Source organism: Apodemus sylvaticus, chromosome 10, assembly GCF_947179515.1.
Source record: "Apodemus sylvaticus chromosome 10, mApoSyl1.1, whole genome shotgun sequence".
In the NCBI taxonomy this organism is placed as follows: Eukaryota; Metazoa; Chordata; class Mammalia; order Rodentia; family Muridae; genus Apodemus; species Apodemus sylvaticus.
Window position 1 is genome coordinate 97,958,216 of NC_067481.1, and position 12,754 is coordinate 97,970,969.

The following is a 12,754-nucleotide window of genomic DNA, read 5'->3' on the forward strand; positions in this document are numbered from 1 at the left end:
ATGACCTTCAGGTTCTGTACATTTAAACCATCTGGTGCTTTTTTTTAAATTTGGGATAAGTCCCAAATCTTTGAAATTGGATGTATACTTCTTGACGTGGCCAACTTGTAGGCCAAGATTTTGGAGAGATAGTGGTGACATCTGCTCCACTGTCAACCATTCCATTAAAATCAATATTGTTTATTAGTATTATTAGTTTTGGTCTTTGATTCTTTGTAGACGTTTGACAAAATATTAGTTTTTGGCCCCCTTATAGTTTTTTTTTTTTTAATTTTCTATAGAATTTGTTTCAGCCTCGTTATCTGGTCTTACGCCATCTGTTTTTCAAGCAGTGATGTATAACTGTCCTGAGGAAGAGAATTCTCCATGCCTGGCATTGGAGACTGCAAGAGGCCCCAACTGAAGTTTTTGATAAGGTGTTGCCCTATTTGTCTATAATTGTTCTTTATCCCCTGGCCAAATGCTGGTCTTTGCCACATTTTTGACATATTTTAGAAGGCATAGGCCCCCTTTGGGGATAACTTTGTTTTTTTCCTGCAGTTTATTCTGAGATGACCCTGCTCACCACAATTAAAATATTTGAAATCTTTGGTCATCTCTAGGTCTCTAGTAGCAGCTTCTCCTATTAAGGTTATATCAGGCAAGTGAGGTCTAACATCAGTTGTATGTCTAATGTCCTCATCTATTGATGCTGACCTTGACCTCAGTGGTTTGATTACTTTCTTGTTGTATTCAGAATTTGCATTTTCAAAGGCTAAAGACTCAATTATTGCCTTTTTTGTTGTTAGAACTGATATACTCCTTTCTACAGCCAAGGTTGGCCTTGGTTAAAAGTCAGAGGGTTCCTTTGATCTCTGTGTGACTTAAGGAAATGGCTCAAGTCTTTTCCCTGATTCTGTGACTTTGTCCCAGACATTTTGTTTGTTTTTTTAATTTTCTATATTCTATGTTTACATTCCAAATGATTTTCCCTTTCCTAGTTCCCCCTCCCCATAAGTTCCCTATGCCCTCTTCCCTCTGCCCATTCTCCTATCAATGTCCTCCTACTTCTTTGTTCTGGTGCTCTCCTACAATGCTGGAACAAGCCTTTTCAGGACCAGGGACCTCTCCTTCCTTCTTCTTGGGAGTCATTTGATATGTGAATTGTGTCTTGGGTATTCAGAGTTTCTGAGCTAATATCCACTTATCAGTGACTGTACTCCATGTGTGTTTTTTTGTGACTGGGTTACCTCACTTAGGATGATATTTTCCAGATCCAATGATTTGCCTAAGAATTTCATGAATTCATTGTTTTTAATTGCTGAGTAGTATTCCATTGTGTAAATATACCACATTTTCTGTATCCATTCCTCCATTGAGTGTCCCCAACATTTGAGGCTATCAATAGACACCTTCATCTTCATCACCTCTACCTCAGCAAAGTGACCATTACCAAGCAGTTGATTTTTGGAAATCTCTCTACCCCTGGCTCTATTTTGTTGTACTATCTCCTTTGCCTCTTCTCTCCACCATAAGAACCATTGTTAATGTGGTACACATTCTAGTATTGATTTTTCCATATCTTTCCAGTCTTGGGAAATTGTTCTATTCTTATTAACCCAGGAAGTCAGTATTTGTTTTACAAATGGTGAATGTATTTCAAAATTAGTGACATTTTCCTTAAATTTCCTCAGTTCTAACAGATCTATGGGTTGTCATTCCAATTCTTTTTTTGTTTTGTTTTGTTTTTTTTGATTTTGTTTTTTGAGACAGGGTTTCTCTGTATAGCCCTGGTTGTTCTGGAACTCACTCTGTAGACCAGGCTGGCCTGGAACTCAGAAATCTGCCTGCCTCTGCCTCCCAGAGTGCTGGGATTACAGGCGTGCACCATCACCACCCTGCTGTCATTCTAATTCTTGATAACTCTGTGGATGATCATTGTCTGGGGGTCATTGTTGTATACTAACTGGATAAACTAAAGTTTGTTTTTTAATAACCTTTCTTTATCTTCTGTCTCTACCTGAGTATTTTCTGTAATTGAAAATTTAAATTCCTCCCTTGAGGTCTGTGTCTCTGTGTTCTGTCTCTCCTTTGGTACCTCCACTTATTCCTTGAATTCTTGTACTCTCTGTTGAAAGTTCTGCCTCCACATTTTAAATTTTTCTTTATATCGTAATTCTGATATTGTGCTCCCCATTTTATTTAGATTGATTAATTTTAAAAGGTTATTCTCTAAGTCTTGATTCCAATCCTTATTGTTTTCTCTATGCTGCTCAGTTTACTCTGTGACCTGATGTATTGTTTGTTCTAGCATTTTTTCCAGCTCCCATCTCCCACCTTCATTTTCATCTTTTTGCCTCTTATTCTTATCTATAATTCCTGGTATCTTCAATTCTAGTGTTTCCTCTAGGCCACATTGCCAAGTCTGAAATTTCTCTATCTCTTGTTCATGATGTCCTATAACTTCCTGTATCTTCTGTTGTGGAGAGGGGCAGCAACTGATGTTCCTGACAGGTATCTCAGAATGGCAAATGGCAGCACTAAGCATTTCCTTCCATTATCAAGATCTGAATCCCGATTCGAAGCTCTTCAGAGGTTGGGTTCAAATGCTCTTCAGGGAAACAGAACCAACACCCACCCCCCCTCCACGATTCATATGACAATCTCAGATCCATAGAAAGACCTCATCTCAAAACAACATAGAATGAAATCTATTGGTTTTGTCCATAATACAAATTATAGAGGAGAGTAGCCACAGGGACTATAAAAGTGATAACATCTCCCAGGCAGTAGTGGCCCACACCTTCACCCACAGCACTCAGGAGGTAGAGGCAGGTGGATCTCAGAGTTTGAGGCCAATCTGCTCTACAGAGACTGTTCCAGCACAGCCAGGAGTTCCCAAAAAACTCTCTCTCAAAAACAATCAAACAAGTTAACAAACAAGCAATAATTTCTACCCTCTTCTATTCATTGGCCTATGGGTACCTGAGAGTCATGGGAACCTGGCACCAGATACTGCCTCTCCTCCTGGGTCTTAGAATGCAGGGTCTGCATATGGGAGTACACTGTACATGAAACAGACAGCTGTTTGAGACAGATATTGATCCTTAGGTAGTAGATCCTGAGGTAATCTCAATATGCAAATTCACATGTAACACTTACATCCCAAACAGACCGCCTAACAGGGGTATCTCTTAGGGATGGGTAAGGTGGCTCAGGAGATAAAGGCATGCCAGAAGGATAGAATATGTCAGTTGGGTCCCACACAATTGAAAGGAGATAACTCATTCCTGAAAGTTGTCCTCTAACCTTACAAGCCATGAAATGCATGTACACACACAGACACACTGAGAGACAACTTATATTGAGATAAAAACAAATACTATTTTTGAATGTATGTGTTTGAGACAAGGTCACACTCTGTAGCCTTAGCTGGGCTTAGACTCTCTATGTAGACCAGGCTTGCCTCAAACTTGCATGCCTCTGGGTGTGGCAACATGTTTGGCTCAAAATTAGTTTTATTTAAACATGAGATGGATCAGACTGTAAGCAGCTTCACTTCCAAGCATGAGAGACTGATTTAATCTTTAGAACCAATGTAAAAGGCAGGACTCAGTTGAGCTTTTATAATCCCAGGGCCGAGTACTGGCCAGTCAGACTAATCTGAATAATGAACATACAGTCCCCTGAATGGCACTGTCTCAAAAAGAAGGTGTATGGCTCCTGGGGACACCCAAGGTGGACCTCTGTCCTCTGTTCACACATTCACAAACATACTAAACATATGAGCATGCAGCAGGAAAGACAGACATACAAAAAATAAGGACTTGACCTACACACAAAATAATTTTATAGTTCATATGAATATCTGCAGAATGTAATTCAGTGGTTAAGCTTATATAGCACATGCTGAGTTCCATCCCTAGGACCCTCCCCTCCAAACAGCACAAGACTAATTTCATCATTTGGCAAATCTACCTATGCACTTGGTAAATGAGAGTCCCCTAATTAACAATGACTAAATTGTTTAGTGGCTGAGCCTAACATATTCCAGTGGCTACATTGTGCTCGACTCTGAAATGTGGTAGGAAACAAGGATCAGTCTAACTCTTCTCACTGGGCAGAAAATGTTCCTCCATGGACCAGTTTTCGTAGGGCCCCTTTCAGATCCCTGTTCCTCAGGCTGTAGATGAAAGGGTTCAGCATGGGGGTCACCACTGTGTAGAGCACAGTGGCTGCTGTGTCCTTCTCAGGTGAGTGGGCAGAGGAAGGGAGGATGTACACAGCAATGATGGTGCCATAGAAGAGGCAGACCACAGCCAGGTGGGAGCCACAGGTAGAGAAGGCTTTCCATCCTCCCCTAGGGGATGAGACCCTCAGGACTGCACAGGTGATGTGGATGTAGGAGATCAGGATGCAGACAAATGGGGTGACTGTGATCACAGTTCCCTCTGTAAGAATCAACAGCTCATGAACATGTGTGTCTGAGCAGGAAAGTTTCAGAAGTGGAGCCACATCACAGAAGAAGTGGTGGATGATGTTGTCTCCACAGAAGGAGAGTTGAGCCATGAGCAGTGTGTACAACAGAGCATTTAGGCTGGCAGTGAACCATGATCCAGCCACCATCCAGACACAGAGATGATGGGTCATTTTTGTTGTGTAGTGTAAAGGGTGGCATATGGCCACATATCTGTCATAGGCCATCACAGCCAGCAGGAAATTGTCCATGTCAGCAAACATGAAGAGAAAATACAGCTGCGTGAAACACCCAGGGAAGGAAATGATCTGACTTGTAAGAATATGATTGGCCAGTACCTTGGGGACAATGGTGGAGGAAAAGCAGACATCCACAAAGGACAGGTTGCTGAGGAAGAAGTACATGGGGGTGTGCAGGTGGGAGTCTGTGCTGATGGCCAGGATGATGAGCAGGTTTCCCAGGACAGTGGCCAGGTACATGATGAGGAAGAGCAGGAAGAGGAGCTGCTGCTGCTGGGGCTGCCTGGAGAGTCCCAGGAGGAGGAACTCAGAGACGCTCGACTGGTTGATGCTGCTCATGAGTCTGAGCTCACTGAGGTGAATAGAAGACAATAAATTCAAAACCTTGATGGGCAGAGTCTCATTCTCACAGTGTACAGGGAAGGGTCATGTTTGCAGATCAATTCATTGTGTGACTAACATAGGATATACCCACCCTGTCTACACATCTTCATTCCATCACTCAGCCCTGATGCATTTGCTCCTGAGCATCCCTCAGTCCACACAGACCCTAAGACTGGCTGTGTATGTATTCACCCCTCTCCCCACCTCAGACAGAGCTCAGAACATCAGGAGAATGGTTTGTTAGTTCTCTCATTATCTCAGGTGAAATCCAATGGATTTGTTGCTTTGAAATTGCCACCCTGCCTCTGGAAGAACTTGCAAGAAGGTTTCTAAAATAACATCTTCTCAGAATAATTAAATATTTATATGTCTCACTGCTGTAATCTTACCTGGACAGAAGTTGATGCTATCCAATCCTATTCAGCTGGACCTACTTGCCAGGACTGAAATTTTGGGTAACACTGAAAAGCCCCGAGCAAGTGAGGAACAGGTATTTGGGTTCTTCATCTTCTGAGCAGAGAAGATGTTCAGAAAAATCACAGAACAGTCATTTGTAGAAGTCTTTTTGACCAATGGGACCAGAATCCCTCAGAGCCTCATTAGAGAGAAGAGAAAAGAAACTCCCATTTACATTTATGGCCCCTATGTACCAAATGACAATGACAGAGAATATTGTCAAAGTTTACATACAATGGTTTGTTCAAAATGTGCAAGCTTCAGAAATGAGTCCACCTTGGTAGACACATATTTCAAATGGCATTATTTACTACATCAATTCTCATCACCTTTATGACCTGAGACTGTATCGACTGGTGTGGAGTAGAATTTTTCCATTTTTGTATGTGTAATGTAACCTTAGTTTTCTTGTGTTCTGTCATCTTTAGAAGTGATCAGTGAGGTCATATCATCTTCATTTTGAGCCAGGAATAATAAGGGCATCTACTGAGATGGAACAGTACCTGAAGGTTTGAATGAAGGGGAGCCAGCACCTAAGGGGTAATGTGTTATTTTTAAAACAAAATCTCGATAGTTCAGTTTTTCTAAATGAAGATGCTGTGGTCAAAGTCTACTAGTTCAGAGGCAGAGAAATCACACAGGTGACGTTTCTCCTCAACCAATGTCCCAGAAGGGAAGAGATCCATCTCCTCCACACTGTCTTTAAAAACCTCTCAAACTGAATGTGCCTCCTTTCTACTTACCACGTGCCTCTCCATCTGTCCTTCTGACTCCTCCCATTCTCTACAGTTCTTTCCTATGTTCAGTCCTGGTCAACTTGGTGCTTGCTCTGCCTCTTGACCTATTGACTTTGTTTCATTTTGTTTACACTAAACAGAAAAGTCTTGGATTAAGTGTGTTCCAGGGCTGAGCTACACCACAACCAGAAACATGATTTTCCAGTTCACAATCTCTGGGACCATAGTGTGATCAAATGTCCTACACAACACTGTCTATGAGGAACTTGGCCTTTCCAGTAGATGCCATTTGAGGTACTTTTCCAACTCAAATGGGTTACTCCTTTTTGAGAATGGAACCCTATCCCACATATTTTCAGTGTGGTGTGACTGGAAAGATGGTCCAAACACACACACACACACACACACACACACACACACACACACACACACACACGCATGCACACATGCCTTCAGAGCATGTTAAAGTAGACAGAGTTCCATTTGTTTATATGGACCATAGTGAGTAACCTTAACCCTTTTTGCTTCCTCCATTCTTATCCAAAAAGCAGACAGACAGTAAAGAAGGAAGCATGCAAACAGACTTGATGGCACACAGCTGTAACTCCTGGAGAGTCAAGACAGAAGAGTTATATTTGGAGAGCTGCCTGAGAATCATAGTAGGGGAAAGAAAGAAAAAAATAGGCAGGGGTAGAAGAGGAGGAGGAGAAATTTTTTGAAGAAAACCTCTCCTAGTTTTCCAGTTCTCAATTTGAGTCATTTTGTGATGACTTTTGGGTCATATTTTTCTCAGGATTCATAGTTTTATAGCACAGAAACAAGCTGTGCCTAGTTTATAGCAAGAAGGATTCAAGTTTGCATGTAAGAATGTGAGGTTGTGTATATGTGCAAGTGTGTGTGTTTGTCTGTGCATATGTGTGTACATATATGTGTATACATGCTATATGTGTGTGCATATACATACATGTGCATATGTGTGTATGTGTGCTTGTGAGTGTACATGTATGTATGTATGTGTGTACATGTGTGTATGTGTAAATGTGTGTGTTTGTGATATGTGAGTGCATATGTGTATGTGTGTTCATGTGAATGTGTGTGTACATATTGTATATGTGTATGCATATATGTACATGTTCATATGTGTGTATGTGTGCTTGTGAGTGCATGTGTATGCATATATGTGTATATATGTATGCATGTGCATATGTGTGTATATGTATGTGTATATGCACATATGTATGTCCATAAGTACATATGTGTGTTTGTATGTGCATAAATATACATGTGTTTATATCTATGTGTTTGTATGTTGTGCCCTTACCCCAGACTTGAGTAGGCTAAACAAACTCATATGGTTTTACAATCTAGCTGGAGTCGCCTGGCATTGCCATTTGCAATTTCCTGTCTGAGCTTTGAGGAGTTGCTGACCGCCTGCTGAGCTTGCTTTGCAGCTCATCAGTGAGTCACCCTAACCCAGCTGAAAGAAAGGATGGGTCTGTGGGTTTCCCTCTATAAACGCAGAGCTGAAAATTGAACTTTCAGCCTTGGTCAGAAACCTTTGTCTTTGTCTTCATCCTTCTCTGGCCCACCTGTCCTTTTTCATTTCCAGCCTCCCTTTCAGGTATACCCAGTTCCTCCATGGCTGCTGGGCAGCTACAGTATGTATATATGTGTGGTATGGGTATATTTATGTGTATGCTATTATGTGTTGGTGGGTGAAGTGGTAATAAGGAAATCCACTCCATACTTCCCAGCATGGGTGGCATGCGTCCTTGCCACTCTCTCCAATGTTCTGGAGTTCCCAAATGAAAGACCCACATGCACAGCCTTATTGTTAATATGCCTTAACAGTGCAATGGCTGGGCCACTCCCTAACTCCATATGGCTAACACACACTGCCCTCAGATATTCCTGAGTTAATACTTACATAATCTAGATTTCATCTTTGCAGCCCTGAGCCCTGTTGGGCAGCCCTCCTGGGGTTATTTTCCAGGTTCTTACATGATTGCTAATCTGTCTTCTGCATCTGTCTGCCTGATCTTCCAGTATCCCAGCATGGCAGTACTGCTTTTCTCTCTCCTGTGTTTCTTGCACAGGAATGCTACAAGTCCCACCTCTGTCTTCCTGTCCAGCCACTGGCCGCCAGCAACTTTATTTCCCAATCAGAGCCAACTGGGCCTGGGACCCTCAGCACAAACATGTGTGCCCCCATGAGATTTCAGGAGCTGAATTAACACAAACAACATTAGAGCCAATCCACAACTGGTATGTGCACATGTGTGGGTATATTTGTTCTTGTTTGTGTATATGCATGTGTTTGCATTGCATATGTGTATATATGTGCTTTGTTTGCTTATATCCATCTGCATATATGTGTATATCTGTCTGTGTGTATATGTGTGTATGTTCAAATGTGTGTCTGTATATGCACATATTTATATGTATTTGTCTATATCTGTATATGGATATATATGTGTTTGTATGTGTATATGTGTTTGTATGTGTATATGTGTGTTTGTATGTATATGTATGTGTATATGTGTGTATGTAGGTGTTTGTTCATATGTGTGTGTTTTATGTGTATATATGTGTGTATGTGCATGTTTGTATATGCATGTATGTATATATTGTATGTTCATTTGTGCATATGTCTCTTTGCATGTGCATATATGCATGTGCATATATGTGCTTATATGTGCATATGTGTGTTTGTATGTGCATATTTGTGTGTTTATATGTGCATATATATGCTTGTATATGTGTATGTTTGTTGTTCTTAAAACAAAATACCAAAGGTTTGATTTGATCAGAGAAACTCAAAAGCCCGATGCTAGTTCTAGTTCAGAGAGGCAAAGGAAGCACCCAGCAATACTCTAATGATGTCCTAGAAGGAAAAAGCTCTTTTTTCTTGTCCATGCTGACTTAAATACCCTTGAACTCAAGACCTTCCTTTCTCTTTTCTGGATTTCTTAATGTTCACTCCCTGTTAACTATCTGCTTGCTCTATCTCTTGACTTATGGCAGACTTAATTTATGCCTGTTAACAGAAAACTCTTGGATTAAAGTCATTGGCTGGGGCTGAGCCACACCACAACAAGAAATAGGTTTTTCCCTGTTCAAAATATTAGGGGACATATTGTGGCCAAATATCCTGCAACATATGCTTGTATATGGGCATATGTGTATCTGTCTGTGCAAGTGTGTATGTGGGTGTGGGTATTTGTGTGTGTACTTGGGTATGTGTTTATGTATATGTGTATTTGGATCTGTAAATGTATGCACAGGGGTTATATATGAGTGCCATGGTGGATGTATATGTGAGTTGCTATGGGTGTGTATATGTGAATGTTCCAGTCGCATATGCATATAGAGGACAAAAATTGGTGTCAGGTGTCCTACTTACTGTTCTCTTGCTATGAAGAGACACCATGGCCAAGTAACTCTTAGCAAAAGCAAGCATTTAATTGGGGCCTCCTTTGTCATTTTAGAGGGTTAGTCCATTATTGTAGGTAGCCTTGTTACAGGTTGGGCTAAGGCTTAAAATTTTCCCCAGTGACCCTAAAGGGACAGCAGATATTTTGCCTGGTTCCTGGACACCAGGCTCCTATCACTAGCCATAGCCCTCCATACATTTGTGGCCATCAGTCATGTATGGGTAATGCCCCAAGACCCTCTACTGGTAGAGGACATGACCTATGGTCATGTACATTCAAGACAAATATGCAATTTAATGAGGTACCTAAAGGCCTGAAAGACTTACCCAATCAACGCTCCTTCCCAAACACTCCTCCCTGAAAAAGGTATTTAACCTCAGGCCCACCCTGAGAAGTGGGGTACAGTTTTACTCACCTTTTTTGTCATGACAGTAAATGTCTTAAAACCATGGATTGTCTCTTTTCATCGGGATCTGCCATGGGGAGCCATGGAGGCCTTGGCCAATAGATCTGCCATCTAATCTTCCACAGAAAGCCTCTCTGTGCTCCCAGCCATGGCCACCATCAAGCTAAGCCAGAACCTACCACCACTGTCAAGTCAAGAACTCTTCCCACAGGACCAGCCAGAGCTGCTCCCTGTTTCTCCACTCCAGCCCTGGGCTAGATCCAGCCCAATATGAGAGCCTGGGAACAAGACATCCCCAGCCTCCCTTCAGGTACAGGGATGTCCAAACCAACTCTGCTGTTCTGAACCTCAGACTCCACTTCCTAATGCCCAGAGCAGTGTTCCCAGGGCAGCTGTATGACCTGATACATAATGACTGAGTGGGGTAAGCATGGCAAACTTCCCATGCCCTGCCTCCCCAAGCCCTGACAAGCCCTGTGGTGGAACAGTTGCAGGACCACAAACCTTACACATAATCACCATGTTGGAAAGCAGACAGGTCAGCTCTGGACCAGTAGCTGGGTGTTGTGGTAAATCTACCCCAATAAATCTGTACAAACAACACACAACTCAATTATAATATTTATAAGCTGCACACATATACTGGGTAGATATACCATGACACTACTCTATTCCCCAGCTATGAGATCTCTTGCTACTTGCAGGCCACGTGGTTCTGCTCTATCTTCCTTCCACCTCCTCTTCTTCCATCTTCCTCTCTATCCCTCTGTAAAACATCCAGCCCCACCTTTCCCAAATCACAGGCTCTAGCATTTATTTGACCACTTAAAATAGGGAGAAGGTTCACATGAAATCACCTAAGTATGTGATCTACTCTTTGTTGGGGAAGCCCCTCCTGAGGAAGCAAAATTAGCATGAAAATGCAACCAGCACCAGAACAACCCACAGCATTTCCCTCTTTTTGTCCAATAAAGGTTCTTTTCTCTCTGACATAAATTGAGCACAACTATTACAATTATGCAATCTATAAAGTATAAAATACACTTAACACCCAGTGACCCCCCTGTGGATTCCCAAAGAGGTTCTTGAGGGGTGGAGTGAGGACCTAGGGGGGGTAAGAGGCTCAAGAAATTGAGACAAGACAGATTCTGATCAAGTCTCACTTAATGCAGGTTTACATATCCATTATATGGTAAAACATTTGGCAGTGAAAAATAAAACAGGATGTGGTAAGCATCCAGCAAAGACAAACAACCTGACCTTCATAGAGGATCTAAGCTAAAGTATATGTTAGCACACTGTGTCTCATCAAGAGCTCGGGTACAGTCAGCAGCAACAGTTCCAGAAGGACCAGACCACTTCCCATAACTAATGCCCCTACCTTGACCCCGCTCAGGCCTGAGAAAGACATGTCTGACTCCAGTGGTCTCCTACATGTCCCCCTTCTGTAAAATAAAATAAAAGCCATGAGATGAGAGCCTGCCTTAGGTTCTGTGGTGCAATCAACATCCAGTCATGTTTGTAGTCATCGCTGAAATGAACATCCAGCAAAGGGATGCCTTCTGTCTTAGCTCAAAAACATGATGCCCCCTGTAAAGCTGTCGCTGTGAGGATTACCCATCACTCATCAGCTAAGGCTAGATGCTGATAATGAACTTGTATAGGTTTAGATTGAATTTGATCAATCTGTTGTTTCAGAACGTTCAATAAGCTTATTGAATAAAATTTGGACCAAGGGACAATAGGATGATCAAACCTAACAATGGCCCAAGGAGTAAAGAACTCAAGAAAGTAGACATCAAAAAACCAAACAATCCAATTAAAAATGTTGTACACATCATTCTGAATAAGAGAAACTCTAATCGCTGAGAAATACTTGAAGAAATGTTCAAATCTTAAGTCATCAGGAAAATGCAAATCAAAACAACTTTGAAATTCCATCTCACACCTGTATGGACAGCTAAAATCAATAACATAATGACAGCCCATGCTGGCAATGATATGGAGCAAGGAGAACATTTCTCCATTGTTGTTGGGAGTCAAAACTAATGCATTCATTTTGGGAGTCAATATGGTGATTTCTCATAAAAATGGGAATCAATCTACATTGAGACACAGCTATACCACTCTTGTGCATATACTGAAAAGAACATTATATCCTTCCATTTGCTCTACCATGGTTATTATTACTCTGTTTATAATAACCAGAAATTGGAAACAACCTAAATGTCCCTCAATGAAAAAATTGATAAATAAAATATGGTACTTTTATACAATGGAGTATTACTTAGCTGTTAAATAATGACATCATAAAATTTGGAGGCAAAGAATGTAACTAAAAAAAACCCCATTCTTAATGAGGTAAACCAGACTCAGAAAGATAAGTATCATATGAATTTGCTTATATGTGGAAAATAACTGTTAAGTAAATGACAATCAAGCTACAATCCATAGACGTAGAAAGTTTAATGATAGAGGAAGGACCAGGGAGAGAGAATGTATGGATATCATTGGGAAGGAGAAATAAAATAGATTTCATGGATGAACTTGGGATAGGGGAATAAGAATGGGCGAGTCATGTGGGGAGGGAGAGGGCAAATGGAACAGAGTAAACCAATACAAAGAGAGAAAAATAGAATTGA

The 12,754-nt window shown here is 41.3% G+C and overlaps 1 protein-coding gene across 1 annotated transcript; it reads right to left on the reverse strand.

Moving 5' to 3' along the window:
• Window positions 1-4,092: 4,092 nt before the first annotated feature.
• On the reverse strand, window positions 4,093-5,037 carry LOC127694175 (olfactory receptor 1361-like). Its single transcript, XM_052195623.1, has one exon. The coding sequence runs from the start codon at window positions 5,032-5,034 to the stop codon at window positions 4,093-4,095; it is 942 nt and encodes a 313-aa protein (XP_052051583.1). The 5' UTR covers window positions 5,035-5,037.
• Window positions 5,038-12,754: the final 7,717 nt, after the last annotated feature.

Bases quoted from the DNA above. Each gene is read 5' to 3' on its own strand.
- LOC127694175 (XM_052195623.1), bottom strand. From the start codon at position 5,034: ATGAGCAGCATCAACCAGTCGAGCGTCTCTGAGTTCCTCCTCCTGGGA.